Below are 16,285 nucleotides of genomic sequence, written 5' to 3'. Positions count from 1 at the left end.
TATAATGATAGCTATTTTTGTGATATTCTTTCACAATACAAATATGAGGTCAATCCTCTCGCCTCTCTAACTCTAAAAAAAAAAAAAAAAAATTAAGGTCCTTGAAATCCCAAATTCCACACAATTGTTAGAGAAAAATGCTTAAAAGGAAATTCTTTCCTACGAAATTCAGTGCAGTTCAGTCACTCAGTCATGTCCAACTCCTGTGACCCCATAAACTGCAGCACGCCAAGTTTCCCTGTCCATCACCAACTCCTGGAGCTTGCTCAGACTCATGTCCATTGAGTCGATGATGCCATCCAACCATCTCATCCTCTGTCATGGCCTTCTCCTCCTGCCTTCAATCTTCCCAACATCAGGGTCTTTTCCAATGAGTCAGTTCTTCGCATCAGGTGGCCAAAGTATTGGAGTGGGTAGCCTATCCCTTCTCCAGCAGGTCTTCCCGACCCAGGAATCGAACCAAGGTCTCCTGCATTGCAGGCAGATTCTTTACCAACTGAGCTACTCAGAAAAGCCCTCCTATGAACTTAGCAAGGAGCATAAAACATTTTAAGTTGGAGACCAAACTGTAAAGTTTTCATTTTAGGGCAAATTTGTGCAATGTCAGCATCTCACAGAATGCAATTCTCATCTCATCTCCTTGAACTGCTATGTGTACCAGGACCATTTGGGATCTCTTAAAATCCAGATCCTGATTATGCAGGTCTGGCACAAAGTTCTATATTTTTCACAAACCCTCACTTACAGTAGCAAGGGCATAGCGGTTAAGGTGGTGAGCTCTGAACCAGATCACCTTGGTTCAGTCCCAGGCACTACTGCTTCTAGCTGTTGAGCCTTGAGCAGCTGATTTAACCTTTCTATCCCTTAGTTTTCTCATTAGCATAAAAGAATAATAGTTTCATCTCATATGTTTATTGTGAGAATAAAATGTAACATTGAATGTAAATATTCCCAGGATGTAAAATATAATACCTGACACATAGCAAGAGCTCCATAAATGTGAGTTATTACTCTAACTTCACAGAACAGTGACTGGAGCACCAAGATATTAAGGAAAAAAAAGCACCTTAAGGAGTTCCTGCATGATGAAATCGGAATTGAAAATTCCATTTGGTGAGGGAGGTTGTGCTCTATGTTCTTTGGCTGGTTCAGTGGGATTGTTTGAAGCGGCATCTCTTGAAGGGTGTGTATAGGTCTGTTCTACTTCAAAAGGTGGAAGCCTCTGAGTGACTAAGATCCTATGAGTAAGGCTGAAATGATGGCATTGTTTAGGTTGCATGCCACGAAATTATTAACCTTCTTCATAATTTGAGTGCATTTCTTATAAATGACAAAAATGTGATTAGTCCATTCCCAGACCTTTAAGTGTTCCTATTAGCAAAACCCGTAAGGTGTTTGCTAATAATTATTCTTTCTCTATGAAAGTTCAACTAGAATGTTTATGAATTAATCTCTTCTAACTTTTTACTGACAGCCAAGAAGTTCACTGGATGGTTGTATAGCATCACCAACTCAATGGACATGAATTTTAGCAAACTCCAGGAGATAGTGAAGGACAGGAAAGCCTGGCGTGCTGCAGGCTGTGTGCTGTGCTTAGTGCTGCAGTCTATGGGGTCACAAAGAGTCGGACACGACAGCAACTGAACAACAAGCAATTTATTGGAAATAGTGTGCCTCATTGGCCTATGAGGCCAATGTCTTTATTTTTTAATAGAATCTGTAACATTTTAATAGGGGGTGAATTTATATAGTTGTTCTTTAAAAATTATAGGTAATAACATCGAGGCATAAAACTGTGATTTCATATGAATGTATGTTTTTTATCTTTCAGTTTATACCTTTTGCCCATCTGGTGTGTTTTCTGTAGTGATTTCAAACACAGGAGCAAATGATGACTGATTTTAGTAAAGACTGAGAGTTAGTCACAGAATTAGTTTCATCAGGCACATTTAAATAAATGCCTCCTATGTTCTGAAATCCTGAAAGATTAAAATTGGCTGCTTTTTGGAAGCTAAACTGTTATCTTCTGAATCTCTGCATATCATTTTATCTTATTCATTACAAAATACCATGAGTTTACTTGTCTAGTTACCATGTTATAAAAGCAAAAGGAGCTAAGACTTTGTCAAGAACACAGGGAAACTAACATAGAAGTAGAACATTCCTAATGGATTTATTAGATGAGTTGGAAATTATTGTGTCTATTAATAGTCACAAATTTCTAGTGCCTTTCCCCAGTTTTTACTTTTTCTTTTCATGGTCTTACCTTAAACCACAAGCAGTCTTCTGTGTATTTCTACAGCCTGACTCTGTACCTGTACCACTCAGATACCAAGCATTTTGTATACTTCACAGTGCCCTCCCCTCATATAATAATCACAGGAGAGTTGCTAGTTATCCTTCACCAGCCATGTCCAGTCTCCCCTTCTTTATCAGTAATAGGACCCCTGAATGTTAGAGCCATTGGGAATCAAAACTGTATTTTTCAGCATTTCTTGTAGGTCTGTGCAGCAACATGACCAAATTTGGGTCAATATAAAAAAGTGGAAATGGTGTGTGCAACTTCCCTTGAATTGTGCTTAGAAGGACACAGTGTGACTCTTTCCTTCCTTTTGCCCTTTCCTGGCTGGTTAGAAGGTGGGCATGATAAAACCAACAGGAGCTGTCATTTTGGATCCTGAGGTCACAGCCACATCTTTAGGAAGAAAATAGAATCTGGTACCTGACGATCATACTGTACCAGTCCTTGACTACCTAACATTTATGTGAAAACAAACAACAACTCTCTTGCCTTTGACACAGGTATTTTGGGTTTTTGTCATTTGCAGCCAAACCTAATTCTAACTTCACACACTGAAATAGCCATTGATGCATCTATCTTTCAGGTGTGATCCTTATCATTATGCCTTGGTCTCTGTCATTCATCCTATCTTAGTCATGGTAGGACCTAAGGAAAAGCAACAGATGCATTAAGTAATACCTGAGAACACTCAGTATGGAAGCAATTCAATTCAATAGAAGTCAAATTCAAGAGAGGAGAGTTAAAAAGGTTAAATATCTTTTCTATTCCTAGTAACTTTGGTTTATTAAGAGACATTCTAGGTAAGATTTCAAAAGTTAACTCCCAGGATAATTAGACAAAAGCTAGGCCAGATGTCTAAGCTAAGTTTTGGTCTCAAAATAATTACCTTTGTTAATTACCAGTAATTAGTGTCAGCATCCAACACTTTCCTAAAAACCCTTGAGAAAGGGGGAGGTTCGGGGAGGGGGAGAGAGAGAGAGGGAAAGACAGAGACAGAGAATGTGCACAACAGAGTCAAAACACTTAAACATATTCCAGTACAATTATACATCTTGGGGTCATTAAAACTGGATTCAAATTTTACAATTTTGAACACTGGGATTTATGGAAAAAATGGATATTTTCTTCTAGTTAATGCTAATACCTTTTGCTTCTCTAACTAGACTTAATTTGTAGTTTATGTTCTTTCTTATTTTATGCCTTTTATCCCCCATTGCCAAAATGATTCTTTTCCTTTATCTGGAAAGAATAAAATTATACCTTTACCCCTGTAATAATAGAATTACACCTTTAACCCTGTCCTTTCCCCCAAAAAATTTTCAGCTGAAAATAGACCTTGCAGAAGTGCCCATGGTTCTTCCTGGCGTCTACACTTAGCTTCCTTTCCACAGTCAATAGCTTCTGGTCTCTAGCTCAAAGAACAGCAGAAGGTTCTCAGTGCTTTGAAAATAATTTGGGGGCACTTTTTACATAGTTCAGAAGTATAAAAAGTGCATCACTCTTCACTTGTGTAAATGACCCTTAATAAGGACAGAAGTATTTATAGATGCATCTATTTGTATGCTACCTCATCACTTCATGTCTCTCTGGGCCTTCTTTTTTGTGCCTAGGGTTTCTTTTTCAATATTTACGGGCACATTTTCTTGTATTGTTCATTAATAACTCATTGTAGATGTAGTCATTTTTAACCTGTGACTAAGACTGGAAGTAACACTTTACTCTTTAAATCTTTATCACAAAATCTCACATTTGACTCCTGCACATGGCCCTGGTTCCATGGTGGAATAGTCATGCCTTAATACCATTTCCATTTAACTATTTACTTGTCTCCCTCACAGACTGTTAGAGGGAAGCTACCATGTCTTAACTCATTTTTTATATCTCTAGTGGCAGGCATATATAAAATGCATTGAAAATTTTTTTCATAATTAATAAAATATGCAGTCGCCAATATTGCCAAGCCAATGGGAGTTCTAGCTGCACACTTTGGTCCTTTTATAAGTTCAGTGAGTCATGAGATGGTGCATTTCTTCCTGTGACCTTTTTTTTGTGTTTTATTCTTACATCTATTTTAGCCCATGGGCTAAATCTTTATGCCAAAATATTGATCAACTTACCTGCTTAGAAAGAAAAATAATTATTCATAAAGCTCATAGGAGGGGAAGGGAAGTAAAGTTTGATGGTAAGGTGAAAGGTGTTATTTTGTTTTTTTAATCAGTATTATGCAAAACTGGTCTTCCCTGGTGGCTCAGAGGTTAAAGCGTTTGCCTGCAATGCGGGAGACCTGGGTTCGATCCCTGGGTCGGGAAGATCCCCTGGAGAAGGAAATGGCAACCCACTCCAGTATTCTTGCCTGGAGAATCCCATGGACAGAGAAACCTGGTGGGCTACAGTCCACGGGGTCGCAAAGAGTCGGGCACGACTAAGCAACCTTACTTACTATGCATAAATTATCAGCCCATGCTAAAAGTAAGATGGTTATGTTTAATCATGAAGACTACATATCAAAAGGGGATAATATGTATACTCATTAACTTCTTGTTTCTAGGGAATCTATATTCTACCCACCACTACTGTATTGAAACTTTAAGGCTTTTATAGGTGTACATTGAAATTGCAAAACCAACTGCATTTTAATATATGTTACTATTCACTGCAGTGTTTGTTAGGGAAAAAGCATGAAATATGCTTTTAGGCTGATTTCTATATGTCAAGTGCACACAGGCATATTAATTTGCAGGCATATTGTATTGGTATAAACTGAGGACTGAAAAGTCCTGATATTCAATATTTTCATACTGTATTTTCATTACAGTATGATCAGAGTGGCTCACAGTAATCACAACTTTCCCTTTCACAGCTTACTGTCACCAATCTATGTTCTCTCTTACCCCATACCTCCAGTGCTGTTCTGAACTGTCCTGCTGCCACGGCATACTTCTTCTGTCTGTAGCAAGAACTGGCATCCTTTAAGGCTACCTGAAGCCATTTGTCAATTTGAGGCAGAACGCTGAAATTAGGTCCACACAAAGGGTCCACTATTTCAGCAGCTCGGCATGTTGGCCGATTCCCAGAGGACGGGTAAGACTCCACAAACTCATAGCTCACTTTCTCTTCATCAACGTAGACCAGCTTCACCTCCACATCCATGATATTCTTTAAGGGTATATGAGGCAGGGGCATGGTGATCAGCAGACTGTCAAGTTCTATTATCTTTGCCTCTTTCTTTCCAGCTGGCTTTTCGTCACCTTCTGCCTTCCGTTTAAAGGCCACTTTCTCTAAATCATTGCTTTGTTTTTCTTTGAGACTCTTTGCCATTTTTATTCTTTCAACTGTGATTTCTACCTGTTTGTCTCCACAGCTTTTCTTAATCTCTTGCGGCATTTCCAGGATGCTGGGTGGGTTTGCTAAAGTGGACATTTTGTTGCTGTGTTTATCTTTGGAACAAGACCCTATTTATTGTATTCTCCAAGCTCCTACTGCTTCCTGAGTCCATTGATTGCCCCTTAAAACACCTGAAAGGGGGTGAGAATAAGAAAAATAATTAAAACTAAATTTTGCAATTCCAGTGGTTTTAGTCAGACTATAGTTAAATTCATTGAAAATGCTGTTTAATTCATTGTAGGTATTCATCACCTTAAAACTGTACAGACATCATCTGCTGACTGTTTTACTAGAGAAGTGTATGTTTCAGTCTCAAAATTCCCCAAGAATTTGTTGAAAACACATTTAGACAAATGTCTTTAAAAATAATCATCTATAGCTGAACAACACTGAATGAATATTTTTATGGGGTGCTCAAACTCATTGAATAGGAAAATCTTATACATAACCACTGAGGAAAAAAAAAAGACCTAAAAAAAAAATCTATCTTGATCTTAATTTCCTCAGGAAGGCAGGTGGTCTAGAACTCATTATAAAATATACTGCTAACCTGCATAATAGACTTGGGAGTCTAAAGAAACCACAGCTGCCTCCTCTGAAAGGCTTCCAGAAACTGTTACAAGCACAATGTTTCCTCAGTTTATTTCTCCTCTTATTAATGGGAATCTCAAGTTTAAACAGCTAAAGGTAACTCTTATTTGGCATGGACTTGGAAGCAGAAGAACATGGCATTCACCCTCTCATCTAAAGGAGCCACAGATTCAACTTGAGTCTACTGTATTCATATTTTGGTAGCAATGATATCAGGTATCATAGTATATGAAGAGGAGATATATTCTTAAATTACAGATGTTCAAAAAATATAACTAACAGTTATTTGATTCAAAGATTTCTGCACACTATTTCTGCTTCTAGATTAGTTTCAAAATATAAAATGTGTTAAACTAGTAATGGTATAGTTTAGTTGGTATCTATTTTTAAGACTCTTTCACCTATTGTATCCTGTTCTGGAACTAATTCTGTAGGATAAACAGGAATAAGGAACAAATTTTTCAAGGAAACTAAGGGACAGAAATATTAAGTTGCTTTATATGAGTCATGCTATTGGTCATTAGGAGAACCTGGATCGCTATTTCCTTCCTGAGACTTCCAGTCACTAACTCCTGGTTTGGAGTACTTCCTCTAAGGCATGCTGTTGTTTAGGATACCTAATAGGAGACTTAGAACACAAAGAGAAGAGAAAATGTAAGAGAAGAGCCAAGTATGATAAGATGATAATGAAATAAAAGCTAACATTCTTGCTTCTTTTCAACTACTACAGGGTCATTGCCTGACTCAAGATAAAGTCTTGACTAGCTCCTCAAATCTTATGATTTTGTTAATCACAAGATGTTGATTGATGTTGATTATTTTTATTAGTTTGCTTGAAAGACAGATATGCCCCAGAAAACCTTTAAAATGATCCTGAAGTTTGACAACAGTAATTCTTGGCAAAGTGTAGGAAGATACAAAACTGTATATATGACTGTAACCTTTGAGGCACTTTCCTCCTTCCTACCACACTGAACTTGGGTCATCAGAAATGGTTCAGGTCAAACGTGGACACGTCAAAACATCTACTGTGATGACCCGAATTATCTTATAGGAAAGACTGAATTTCAAGTAATTCCAATACCAGCTATCTTGAATGTTAATTTGCAGAAGTTAAACACTAGAAAAATATTTCCCCAGTGATTTGCACTGATGTATTAGTACATTATGTCTATGTGGGGGAAAACACCTAAAAGATTAAAAATTTTGCCCTTCAGTGTTATACTCAGTATTGAAGAAGACAGTTATGGCTGAGCAGCATTAGACCCATCATCACAGCGTAACTGCATTCAGGAAAGGCCCTGTTTTTCTTTTCCTCTCTTGATTTCATTGTTGATATCCAGTACATCCTTTGAACCACTAATGTGGCTACTCAGGGTAGCGAGGGAAAAACTCTTTACCATCACTCTATCTTTATTTGCTCTTTTATGTCACATATGCTTTGGTTTGAGAAAAGTTAGCTTCAGTCCTTGAATTAAGATCTCCAGTGGATGAAGACTCAAGACATCCTTCTGTACCAATAAGCTTTTTTCAGAATTAGAGCTATAAAACTCCAAAGCCATACATGCATTATATGGTTTTTTAAGGGTTTTATAAAATTTTGAGTAAGATTTAAATACCACAAGGTGGCTAAGTTCCAAACTCAGCTTGTTTCTTACCAATACTATAGAAATTATATTTGTGTTCCCCTCTTGTCCAGTACTATCTGCAATGCAAAAGAGATGTGATGCTCTTAAAACTTGTTTAAAGCTCAAAATACCTGATTTTAAGGATCTCTGATTCATATTCATTCTTACAATCAGCTTCAAATATATAAACAGGAAATGTGGGCTATTTCAAATTTTAAGCTATTTAAAGATGTTCATAGTATCGCCTGGGTATCTTTTCTAAACTCTCTCTACTTCAAGCATAGTAGCTAAAATATGTGAGATTATATGTAGTTGGTTGTGGCTAGTAATTTTTTTTCAAGATCTTTCTGTGTTGTTGGGTGTTGTCATTATAGACATGCCTGAATCAGCTAAGTCTGCTCCTGCCCCTAAAAAGGGCTCTAAAAATGCTGTGACCAAGGCCCAGAAGAAGGATGGCAAGAAGCGCAAGTGCAGCCACAAGGAGAGCTACTCCGTGTACATGTACAAGGTGCTGAAGCAAGTCCATCCGGACACCGGCATCTCGTCCAAGGCCATTGGCATCATGAACTCCTTCGTCAACGACATTTTCGAGCACATGGCTGGTGAGGCATAGCGCCTGGCGCATTACAACAAGCGCTCGACTATCACATCCAGAGAGATCCAGACCGCTGTGCGCTTGCTGCTACCTGGGGAGCTGGCCAAGCACGCCGTGTCTGAGGGTACTAAGGCTGTCACCAAGTATACCAGCTCCAAGTAAATATAATATGCCTTGCCGCTGTTAATGGAGAAGGCAATGGCACCCCACTCCAGTACTCTTGCCTGGAAAATCCCATAGACGGAGGGCCTGGTGGGCTGTAGTCCATGGGGTCGCTAAGAGTCAGACACGACTGAGCGACTTCATTTCACTTCACTTACAGCAGCATTACCTATCTCTTCTGCATTTATTTCACCTCTTGAATACATAAACTTACCTTTACAACCACTTATTGTAAAAGGTAATTTTTCTTTCTCCCTCCTTCCCTCTCTCCCTCCACCTCTTTTCCTTCAAATTCCCCTACTCCAGTCTTCCTGTCAGTTGTCTGCACCCCCAACCCAACTATGCACCTTTTTACTTTGCAAGAAAGTTTTATTGGTTTTTCAAGAGACAGGCTTCTGAGTATTTCTTCATCAGTCCTTAAATGTATCTATAAAGATCACAGTTTTGTTTTTCAGTGGAGTTGTTTTTACAAGAAACAACAACAAAAAGAAAGAAAGAAAAGAAAGTGAAGTCACTCAGTCGTGTCCGACTCTTTGTGACCCCCAGTAGCCTACCAGGCTCCTTTGTCCATGGAGTTTTCCAGGCAAGAGTACTGGAGTGGGCTGCCATTTCCTTCTTCAGGGGATCTTCCCAACCCAGGGATCGAACCCTAGGTCTCCTGCATTGCAGGCAGATGCTTTGCCATCTGAGCCACCAGGGAAGCCCCAAACAACAATAGAGAAGGAAGAAATGTACATGGCATATACAGCAATCAGAGGGAAAATATTTGTGACATTTTCAAACATCTGAAAGAGTAAATATCCCAAATTTGTCCAAGAAACACATAATTCAGGTCCCCACAAAAACCAAGAATAAGTATCCTAATGTCTAAAAGTGACCTCTATGTACAGGCTGAAAAAGTATGGCCAACCCAACCAATATTTTTCAGTGTTGTTCTAAATCAGGTGATTTCAGCTTCAGATTTAGAGCCAATTCTTTATAAAAATTGTTGCATGTCTACAAAAGTGTTATGAAACTGTTCACTTACAGCTTTTTTTTTTTAAATATACAACACCATTTAAATAATCTGGAATTTAAGGCCTTTTACCAGCTAGCTCAATGTGTGTTACCAGACTTATTTAGCACACCTTCTGCAAACTGCTCTGTAGTCAAGCTGAACTTCTTGTTACTACCAAAAAAGATACTTGTTTTCAGTTTGTCTGCTAAGAATTCTCCATTTCCCTGTTCTCATCTCATTCTACCTGTCCAAACCTAGCCAGAAGTTTTCCATCTCTCCCTCCTCAGAATAATGACAGCATTTACAGTCCTATTTTCCACATTATATGTGAGTGACTTATTTCTTCCACCAAGCCCCCTAAAAACAGAAATGTGTTTATCTTGACATTAGTTCAGTGCTTTTCATAGAGCAGACATTCAATAGATGTTGATCAGTATGGATTCTGAAAATCAAAGACTAATTTAAAAATTTTAAGGGAAGTAAATTAGATTTTTTTTAAAGGTTTGGTTTAACTTTCTAAGAGTTGTTTCTGAGGTGGTTTTGCTAGATTTTGTTTGGTTTTGTTTTAAATTTGGTCCTGGGTAAAGTACATTTTCTTCTTTGATAGTTCAAGTGAATCATCTACCAACTAGATTTAAACTATCAACCTCTTCAGTTTTTTTTTAGTACTCAAGTTGATTAACATGACATTAGTCAGTGTTCCTAAGGCACTGAGTTACAGTTTAATCATTACTTCAATAAAAATACATTTAGAGAAAACTATTAGATAATCATTATGTATATCAAAGAGGTATTCACTGATAACATTCTGTAAAAATGCCCATTCTTTCATTTAGAAGACTGTAAAATTGATTTCCTCATAGAGACCATGTCTTAAAAAACTCCAGCAAATATTGATATGAAACAGAACAATCTTGAAGGTTTTATAATAAATTCAGGTACTAGAAACAAAGGTTAATGTTCAATCATTTCCAGAGGGTAACTGTTGAAAATTTATTCAGTGGATTTTCAACACATTCATTTTTTCTGCCAACATTTCATTAAGCATTCTGTTTTATATGGGAGACTCTATCACTTCATAGATACAATCAGTGGTTTACATGGCTGTTAGTATGACAAATTATTTATTAGCATTTTGATTGAAATCAGCAGCTTAAACATGGGCAATTCAGAAAAAGAGAATACTTAAAAATTTGCTCTCTGAAACATTCACCATCACAGTTGCTATGGTTTTCTTTCTTTAAAAAAAAGAGAAAGGATCTAATTTTAACTTGCTGTTAAATGTAAGAGAGACATTATAAGGAAAAAGCATCTTGCTTGTTAGTCCACTAGTACACCTTGATATTTTAAAAAACACACTACAGAATATTTCTTTGATCCAATAATAATTTGTTGGACACCTACCAAGAGAAATGTTCCATGCTACGTGTTATAAAGGAAACCAAGGATGACCAAGACAGGATTCTCGGCATTCTAGAACTCATAACTGGGGGTGATGGTGTAGGATGGAGAGAGGGATGTATAGGTAAATAACTTCAAATAGAGCAGACATTGTCTAACAAGACTGTGAAGTGCTGAAGGGGCAAGAATGCATCACAATCCCCTCCTTTTTTTTTTAACTTTTTATTTTGTATTGGAGTTAAGTTCACTTCATTCACTCAGTCATGTCTGACTCTTTGCAACCCCATGAACCGCAGCACACCAGGCCTCCCTGTCCATCACCAACTCCTGGAGTCCACCCAAACCCATGTCCATTGATTGAGTTGGTGATGCCATCCAACCATCTCATCCTCTGTCATCCCTTTCTCCTGCCCTCAATCTTTCCCAGCATCAGGGCCTTTTCCAATGAGTCAGCTCTTCGCATCAGGTGGCCAAAGTATTGGAGTTTCAGCTTCAACATCAGTCCTTCCAATGAACACCCAGGACTGATGTCCTTTAGGATGGACTGGTTGGATCTCCTTGCAGTCCAAGGAACTCTCAAGAGTCTTCAACAACACCACAGTTCAAAGGCATCAATTCTTCTGCGCTCAGCTTTCTTTATAGTCCAACTCTCACATCCATACATGACCACTGGAAAAATCATAGCCTTGACAAAACGGACCTTTTTTGGCAAAGTAATGTCTCTGCTTTTGGATATGCTATTGAGGTTGGTCAAAACTTTCCTTCCAAAGAGTAAGCATCTTTTATATTCATGGTGGCAATCACCATCTGCAGTGATTTTGGAGCCCAAAAAAATAAAGTCTGACACTGTTTCCTTATCTATTTACCATGAAGTGATGGGACTGGATACCATGATCTTAGCTTTCTGAATGTTGAGCTTTAAGCCAACTTTCTCATTCTCCTCTCTTACTTTCATCAAGAGGCTCTTTAGTTCTTCTTCACTTTCTGCCATAAGGGTGGTGTCATCTGCATATCTGAGGTTATTGATATTTCTCCTGGCAATCTTGATTCCTGCTTGTGCTTCCTCCAGCCCAGCGTGTCTCATGATGTACTCTGCATATAAGTTAAATAAGTAGGGTGACAATATACAGCCTTGACATACTCCTTTTCCTATCTGTAACCAGTCTGTTGTCCCATGTCCAGTTCTAATGTTGCTTCCTGATCTGCACACAGATTTCTCAAGAGGCAGGTCAGGTGGTCTGGTATTCCCATCTCTTTCAGAATTTTCCACAGTTTATTGTGATCCACACAGTCAAAGGCTTTGGCATAGTCAATAAAGCAGAAAGAGATGCTTTTCTGGAACTCTATTGCTTTTTTCAATGATCCAGTGGATATTGGCAATTTGATCTCTGATTCCTCTGCCTTTTCTAAAACCAGCTTGAACATCTGGAAGTTCATGGTTCACGTATTGCTGAAGCCTGGCTTGGAGAATTTTGAGCATTACTTTACTAGCATGTGAGATGAGTGCAATTGTATGGTAGTTTGAACATTCTTTGGCATTGCCTTTCCTTGGGATTAGAATGAAAACTGACCTTTTCCAGTCCTGTGGCCACTGCTGAGTTTTCCAAATTTGCTGGCATATTGAGTGCAGCACTTTCACAGCATCATCTTTCAGGATTTTAAATAGCTTTACTGGAATTCCATCACCTCCACTAGCTTTGTTTGTAGTGATGCTTCCTAAGGCCCACTTGACTTCACATTCCAGGATGTCTGGCTCTAGATGAGTGATCACACCATCATGATTATCTGGGTCATGAAGATCTTTTTTGTACAGTTCTTCTGTGTATTCTTGCCTCCTCTTCTTAATATCTTCTGCTTCTGTTAGGTCCATACCATTTCTGTCCTTTATTGATCCCATCTTTTCATGAAATGTTCCCTTGGTATCTCTAATTTTCTTGACGAGATCTCTAGTCTTTCCCATTCTGTTGTTTTCCTCGATTTCTTTGCATTGATCACTGAGGAAGGCTGTCTTATCTCTCCTTGCTATTCTTTGGAACACTGCATTCAAATGGATATATCTTTCTTTTTTTCCTTTGCTTTTCGCTTCTCTTCTATTCACAGCTATTTGTAAGGCCTCCTCAGACAGCCACTTTGCTTTTTTGCATTTCTTTTTCTTGGGGGTGATCTTGATCCCTGTCTCCTATGCAATGTCACAAACCTCCGTCCATAGTTCATCAGGCGCTCTATCAGATCTAGTCCCTTAAATCTTTTTCTCACTTCCACTGTAATAAGGGATTTGATTTAGGTCATACCTGAATGGTCTAGTGGTTTTCTCCACTTTATTCAGTTTCAATCTGAATTTGGCAATAAGGAGTTCATGGTCTGAGCCACAGTCAGCTCCCAGTCTTGTTTTTGCTGACTGTATAGAGCTTCTCCATCTTTGGCTGCAAAGACTATAATCAATCTGATTTTTCTGTTGGCCATCTGGTGATGTCCATGTGTAGAGTCTTCTCTTGTGTTGTTGGAATAGGGTGTTTGCTATGACCAGTGCCTTCTCTTGGCAGAACTCTATTAGCCTTTGTCCTGCTTCATTCTGTTCTCCAAGGCCAAATTTGCCTGTTACTCCAGGCATTTCTTGACTTTCTACTTTTGCATTCCAGTGCACGCTAAGTCACTTCAGTCCTGTCTAACTCTTTGCGATCCTATGAACTAGAGCCCACCAGGCTCCTCAGTCCTGGGATTCTCCAGGCAAGAATACTGGAGTGGATTGCCATGCTCTCCTCCGGGGAATCTTCCCAACCCAGGAATTGAACCCACGTCTCCTGTGTCTCCTGCATTGGCAGGCAGGTTCTGAACCACTAGTGCACCTGGGAAGCTGATTAACACTGTTGTGATAGTTTCAGATGGACAGTGAAGGGACTCAGCCATATATACACGTGTATCCATTCTCCCCCAAACTCCCCTCCCATCCAGGCTGCCACATAACATTGAGAAGAGTCTAATCCTGATGCTCAGTGCCTTCAGAGTCTGGAACCTAATAGGTCCTCAATACACTTTTGTCACTGAAAGGAGCGCACAGGTGAGGTGAGTAGTACGGTAGTACAGTATAATGAACATGCTTCTGTGGGAACAGGAGACTGATGCAGTTGAAGAGATTTGGTTTTGGAAGAGGCAGAATGAGAGGTGTTCCTATACAGGCAATTTTTCTTCTCTTTTATCCAAGTAATCATAAGGAATAGTTCAGCATTATTAGAAGGGAGAATGAATTGGGCTCATGATGCTTATTAAGAAACACAAAATAAAACATACTGTGTAGTGTTATCTGAATAATAATAGCAGCCAACAGGTACTCCCAGTGTACAAGGTTATCTCACTGGATTATTCCATTTGTTCTCACAACAACTTTTTTGCATAAATATTATTACCCTTATTTTACTAATGAGGAAAGTAAGTGATTAAACAACTTGAGGGATCACCAAGATAATTTAGGCCTAAAACTTAAACTTGGGACATTTGATGTCAAATTCCATGACTTTTGAACCACAGGATAATGAATTCCTCTGCATTTCACCACCATTGATTGGGATTTATACTTTACTTTAAAAAACATTTTTTTCAAAATTTAGTAACAAGGTATTCCACTGTTTTATTGGGTGGACTTTCTATTAAATGGAAAAAGAATTAATTGGCAATTTATGGCTAACAAGTATATGAAGCAGATTTGTTGAGAAAGACATTAGACATTTTTAATAAGATCATTAGTTGCAAGTATATATTGGTCCTGTTTTATTCCAGAAGTCATTAAATTCTGAAAACATAATGTGGGCACTACACTTCCATATGAGTGGGGGATTCCAGACTTTAAATTGACAAACCATTTGCTGATCACAGAATCACCAAATGGTAATAATGGCATCAAAGCAACTGTGCTTCTTTGTATCTGGTACACCGTGAACATCTTCTGTGTTGCATCAGAGAGCATTAGAAAGGTGCCTTTATTGTTCATGGCATTACACCGTGGAAAGAGCATTCAATTTGGAGTTGCACAAAAAGTTTGAATTCTAGATATATTATGTATAAACTGTGTGTTCTAGGAGAAATTATCCAACCTCTCTAAACATTATTTTCCTCCTCCAGAAATGGGAATGATTGGATACAGGAGAATCATGTGAGAATTAAACGAGATAATTGATGTAATGGCACATAAGAGAAGAAGTGAGGCAATTCCACATGCAGCCTCCTTGAACACACCTCCACTCTTTCAAAGGTTAAACACTTTTGTCTCAATCCCGTGTCTCCAAACCTCTCAACCACTGTGCTTCTGCAATCGTCACTTCCTCTCTTGCTTAATCCATTAATGCGCACACAGATCTAACAACACTTTAAGGAAAAGCAAGCAAACTTTCTTGCCTCCACATCTCCTTCCGGCTGCCATCCCATACTGCTGCTCCCCTCCACTGCAAAAGGACTGAAAAGAGTTTTTTATATTCTCTGTCTCCACTTTTTCATCACAAATTTTCTTCCCCAATCCAATCTCTGCAGACTTCACTCTTTCCTACTCCATTAAGACTGCTCTGACAAAGGTCATCAGTGACTTTCACGTTGCCGAGTGTCTCATCTGCCAGACCTGTTGGCAGTATTCTTAACTGGTGACACTCTCAGTGGAACATCATCATCTCCCCTTCTACGGCACCTTGCAGTTCTTATTTTCCTATTACTTCACTGACCACTCATTCTTGATCTCCTAGGTTGGCCCTTCCTCTTCTGTTACACCCGACAGCTGGAGCTGCTTTTTTTCTCCATCTGCATTGTCTGGTTAGGTGATCTTGTCTAACCCTGTTGCTTCAAATACCATCATAACTCCCAGTGTTACAACTCTAGCCCTTAGAACACTCCCAGGAATTCAAAAGTGTATACCTCACCGTGTGACACTTCTACTTGGATTGCCTAATATGCATCTTAAAACTTAAAAGCCCAAAACAAGTCTCTTAAATCTCATCTTCAGTTACCCATCACCCAGTCTTCCCCATTCCAGTATAAGCCCCCACATCCATTGGTCAGAACAGAACCTTATGAGTTTTCTTTCCTTCCTTTCTTTTACTTAACTCCATTGTCCAATCCATCATGAGGTCGTATGGACTTTTTCTTTCCAAGGTCCACCTCTATCCATACCCATGATGATGCTTTCCAACCCCATAATTTCTTGCCTAGATTATTGAAATTGTTCTCTCGCACACAGCAGCCAA

The 16,285-nt window shown here is 38.7% G+C and overlaps 1 protein-coding gene and 1 pseudogene across 1 annotated transcript in view; one reads left to right on the top strand and one right to left on the bottom strand.

The window, feature by feature from the left end:
- The window catches only part of SPATA16 (spermatogenesis associated 16), a 245,750-nt gene extending 239,952 nt beyond the window's left edge, over nt 1-5,798 (bottom strand). Inside the window, 3 exon segments of the mRNA XM_045166072.1 lie at nt 5,201-5,727; nt 5,730-5,753; nt 5,756-5,798. Coding sequence (XP_045022007.1) covers nt 5,201-5,727; nt 5,730-5,753; nt 5,756-5,798 — 594 coding nt within the window.
- A 2,394-nt stretch (nt 5,799-8,192) lies between these two features.
- LOC102389641 lies at nt 8,193-8,679 on the top strand (annotated as a pseudogene).
- Nucleotides 8,680-16,285: the final 7,606 nt, after the last annotated feature.

The sequence above is a fragment of the Bubalus bubalis genome, chromosome 1 (assembly GCF_019923935.1).
Source record: "Bubalus bubalis isolate 160015118507 breed Murrah chromosome 1, NDDB_SH_1, whole genome shotgun sequence".
NCBI lineage: Eukaryota > Metazoa > Chordata > Mammalia > Artiodactyla > Bovidae > Bubalus > Bubalus bubalis.
Note: the sequence above shows the minus strand (reverse complement) of the source record. Positions and strands in the feature narration are given on the sequence as shown.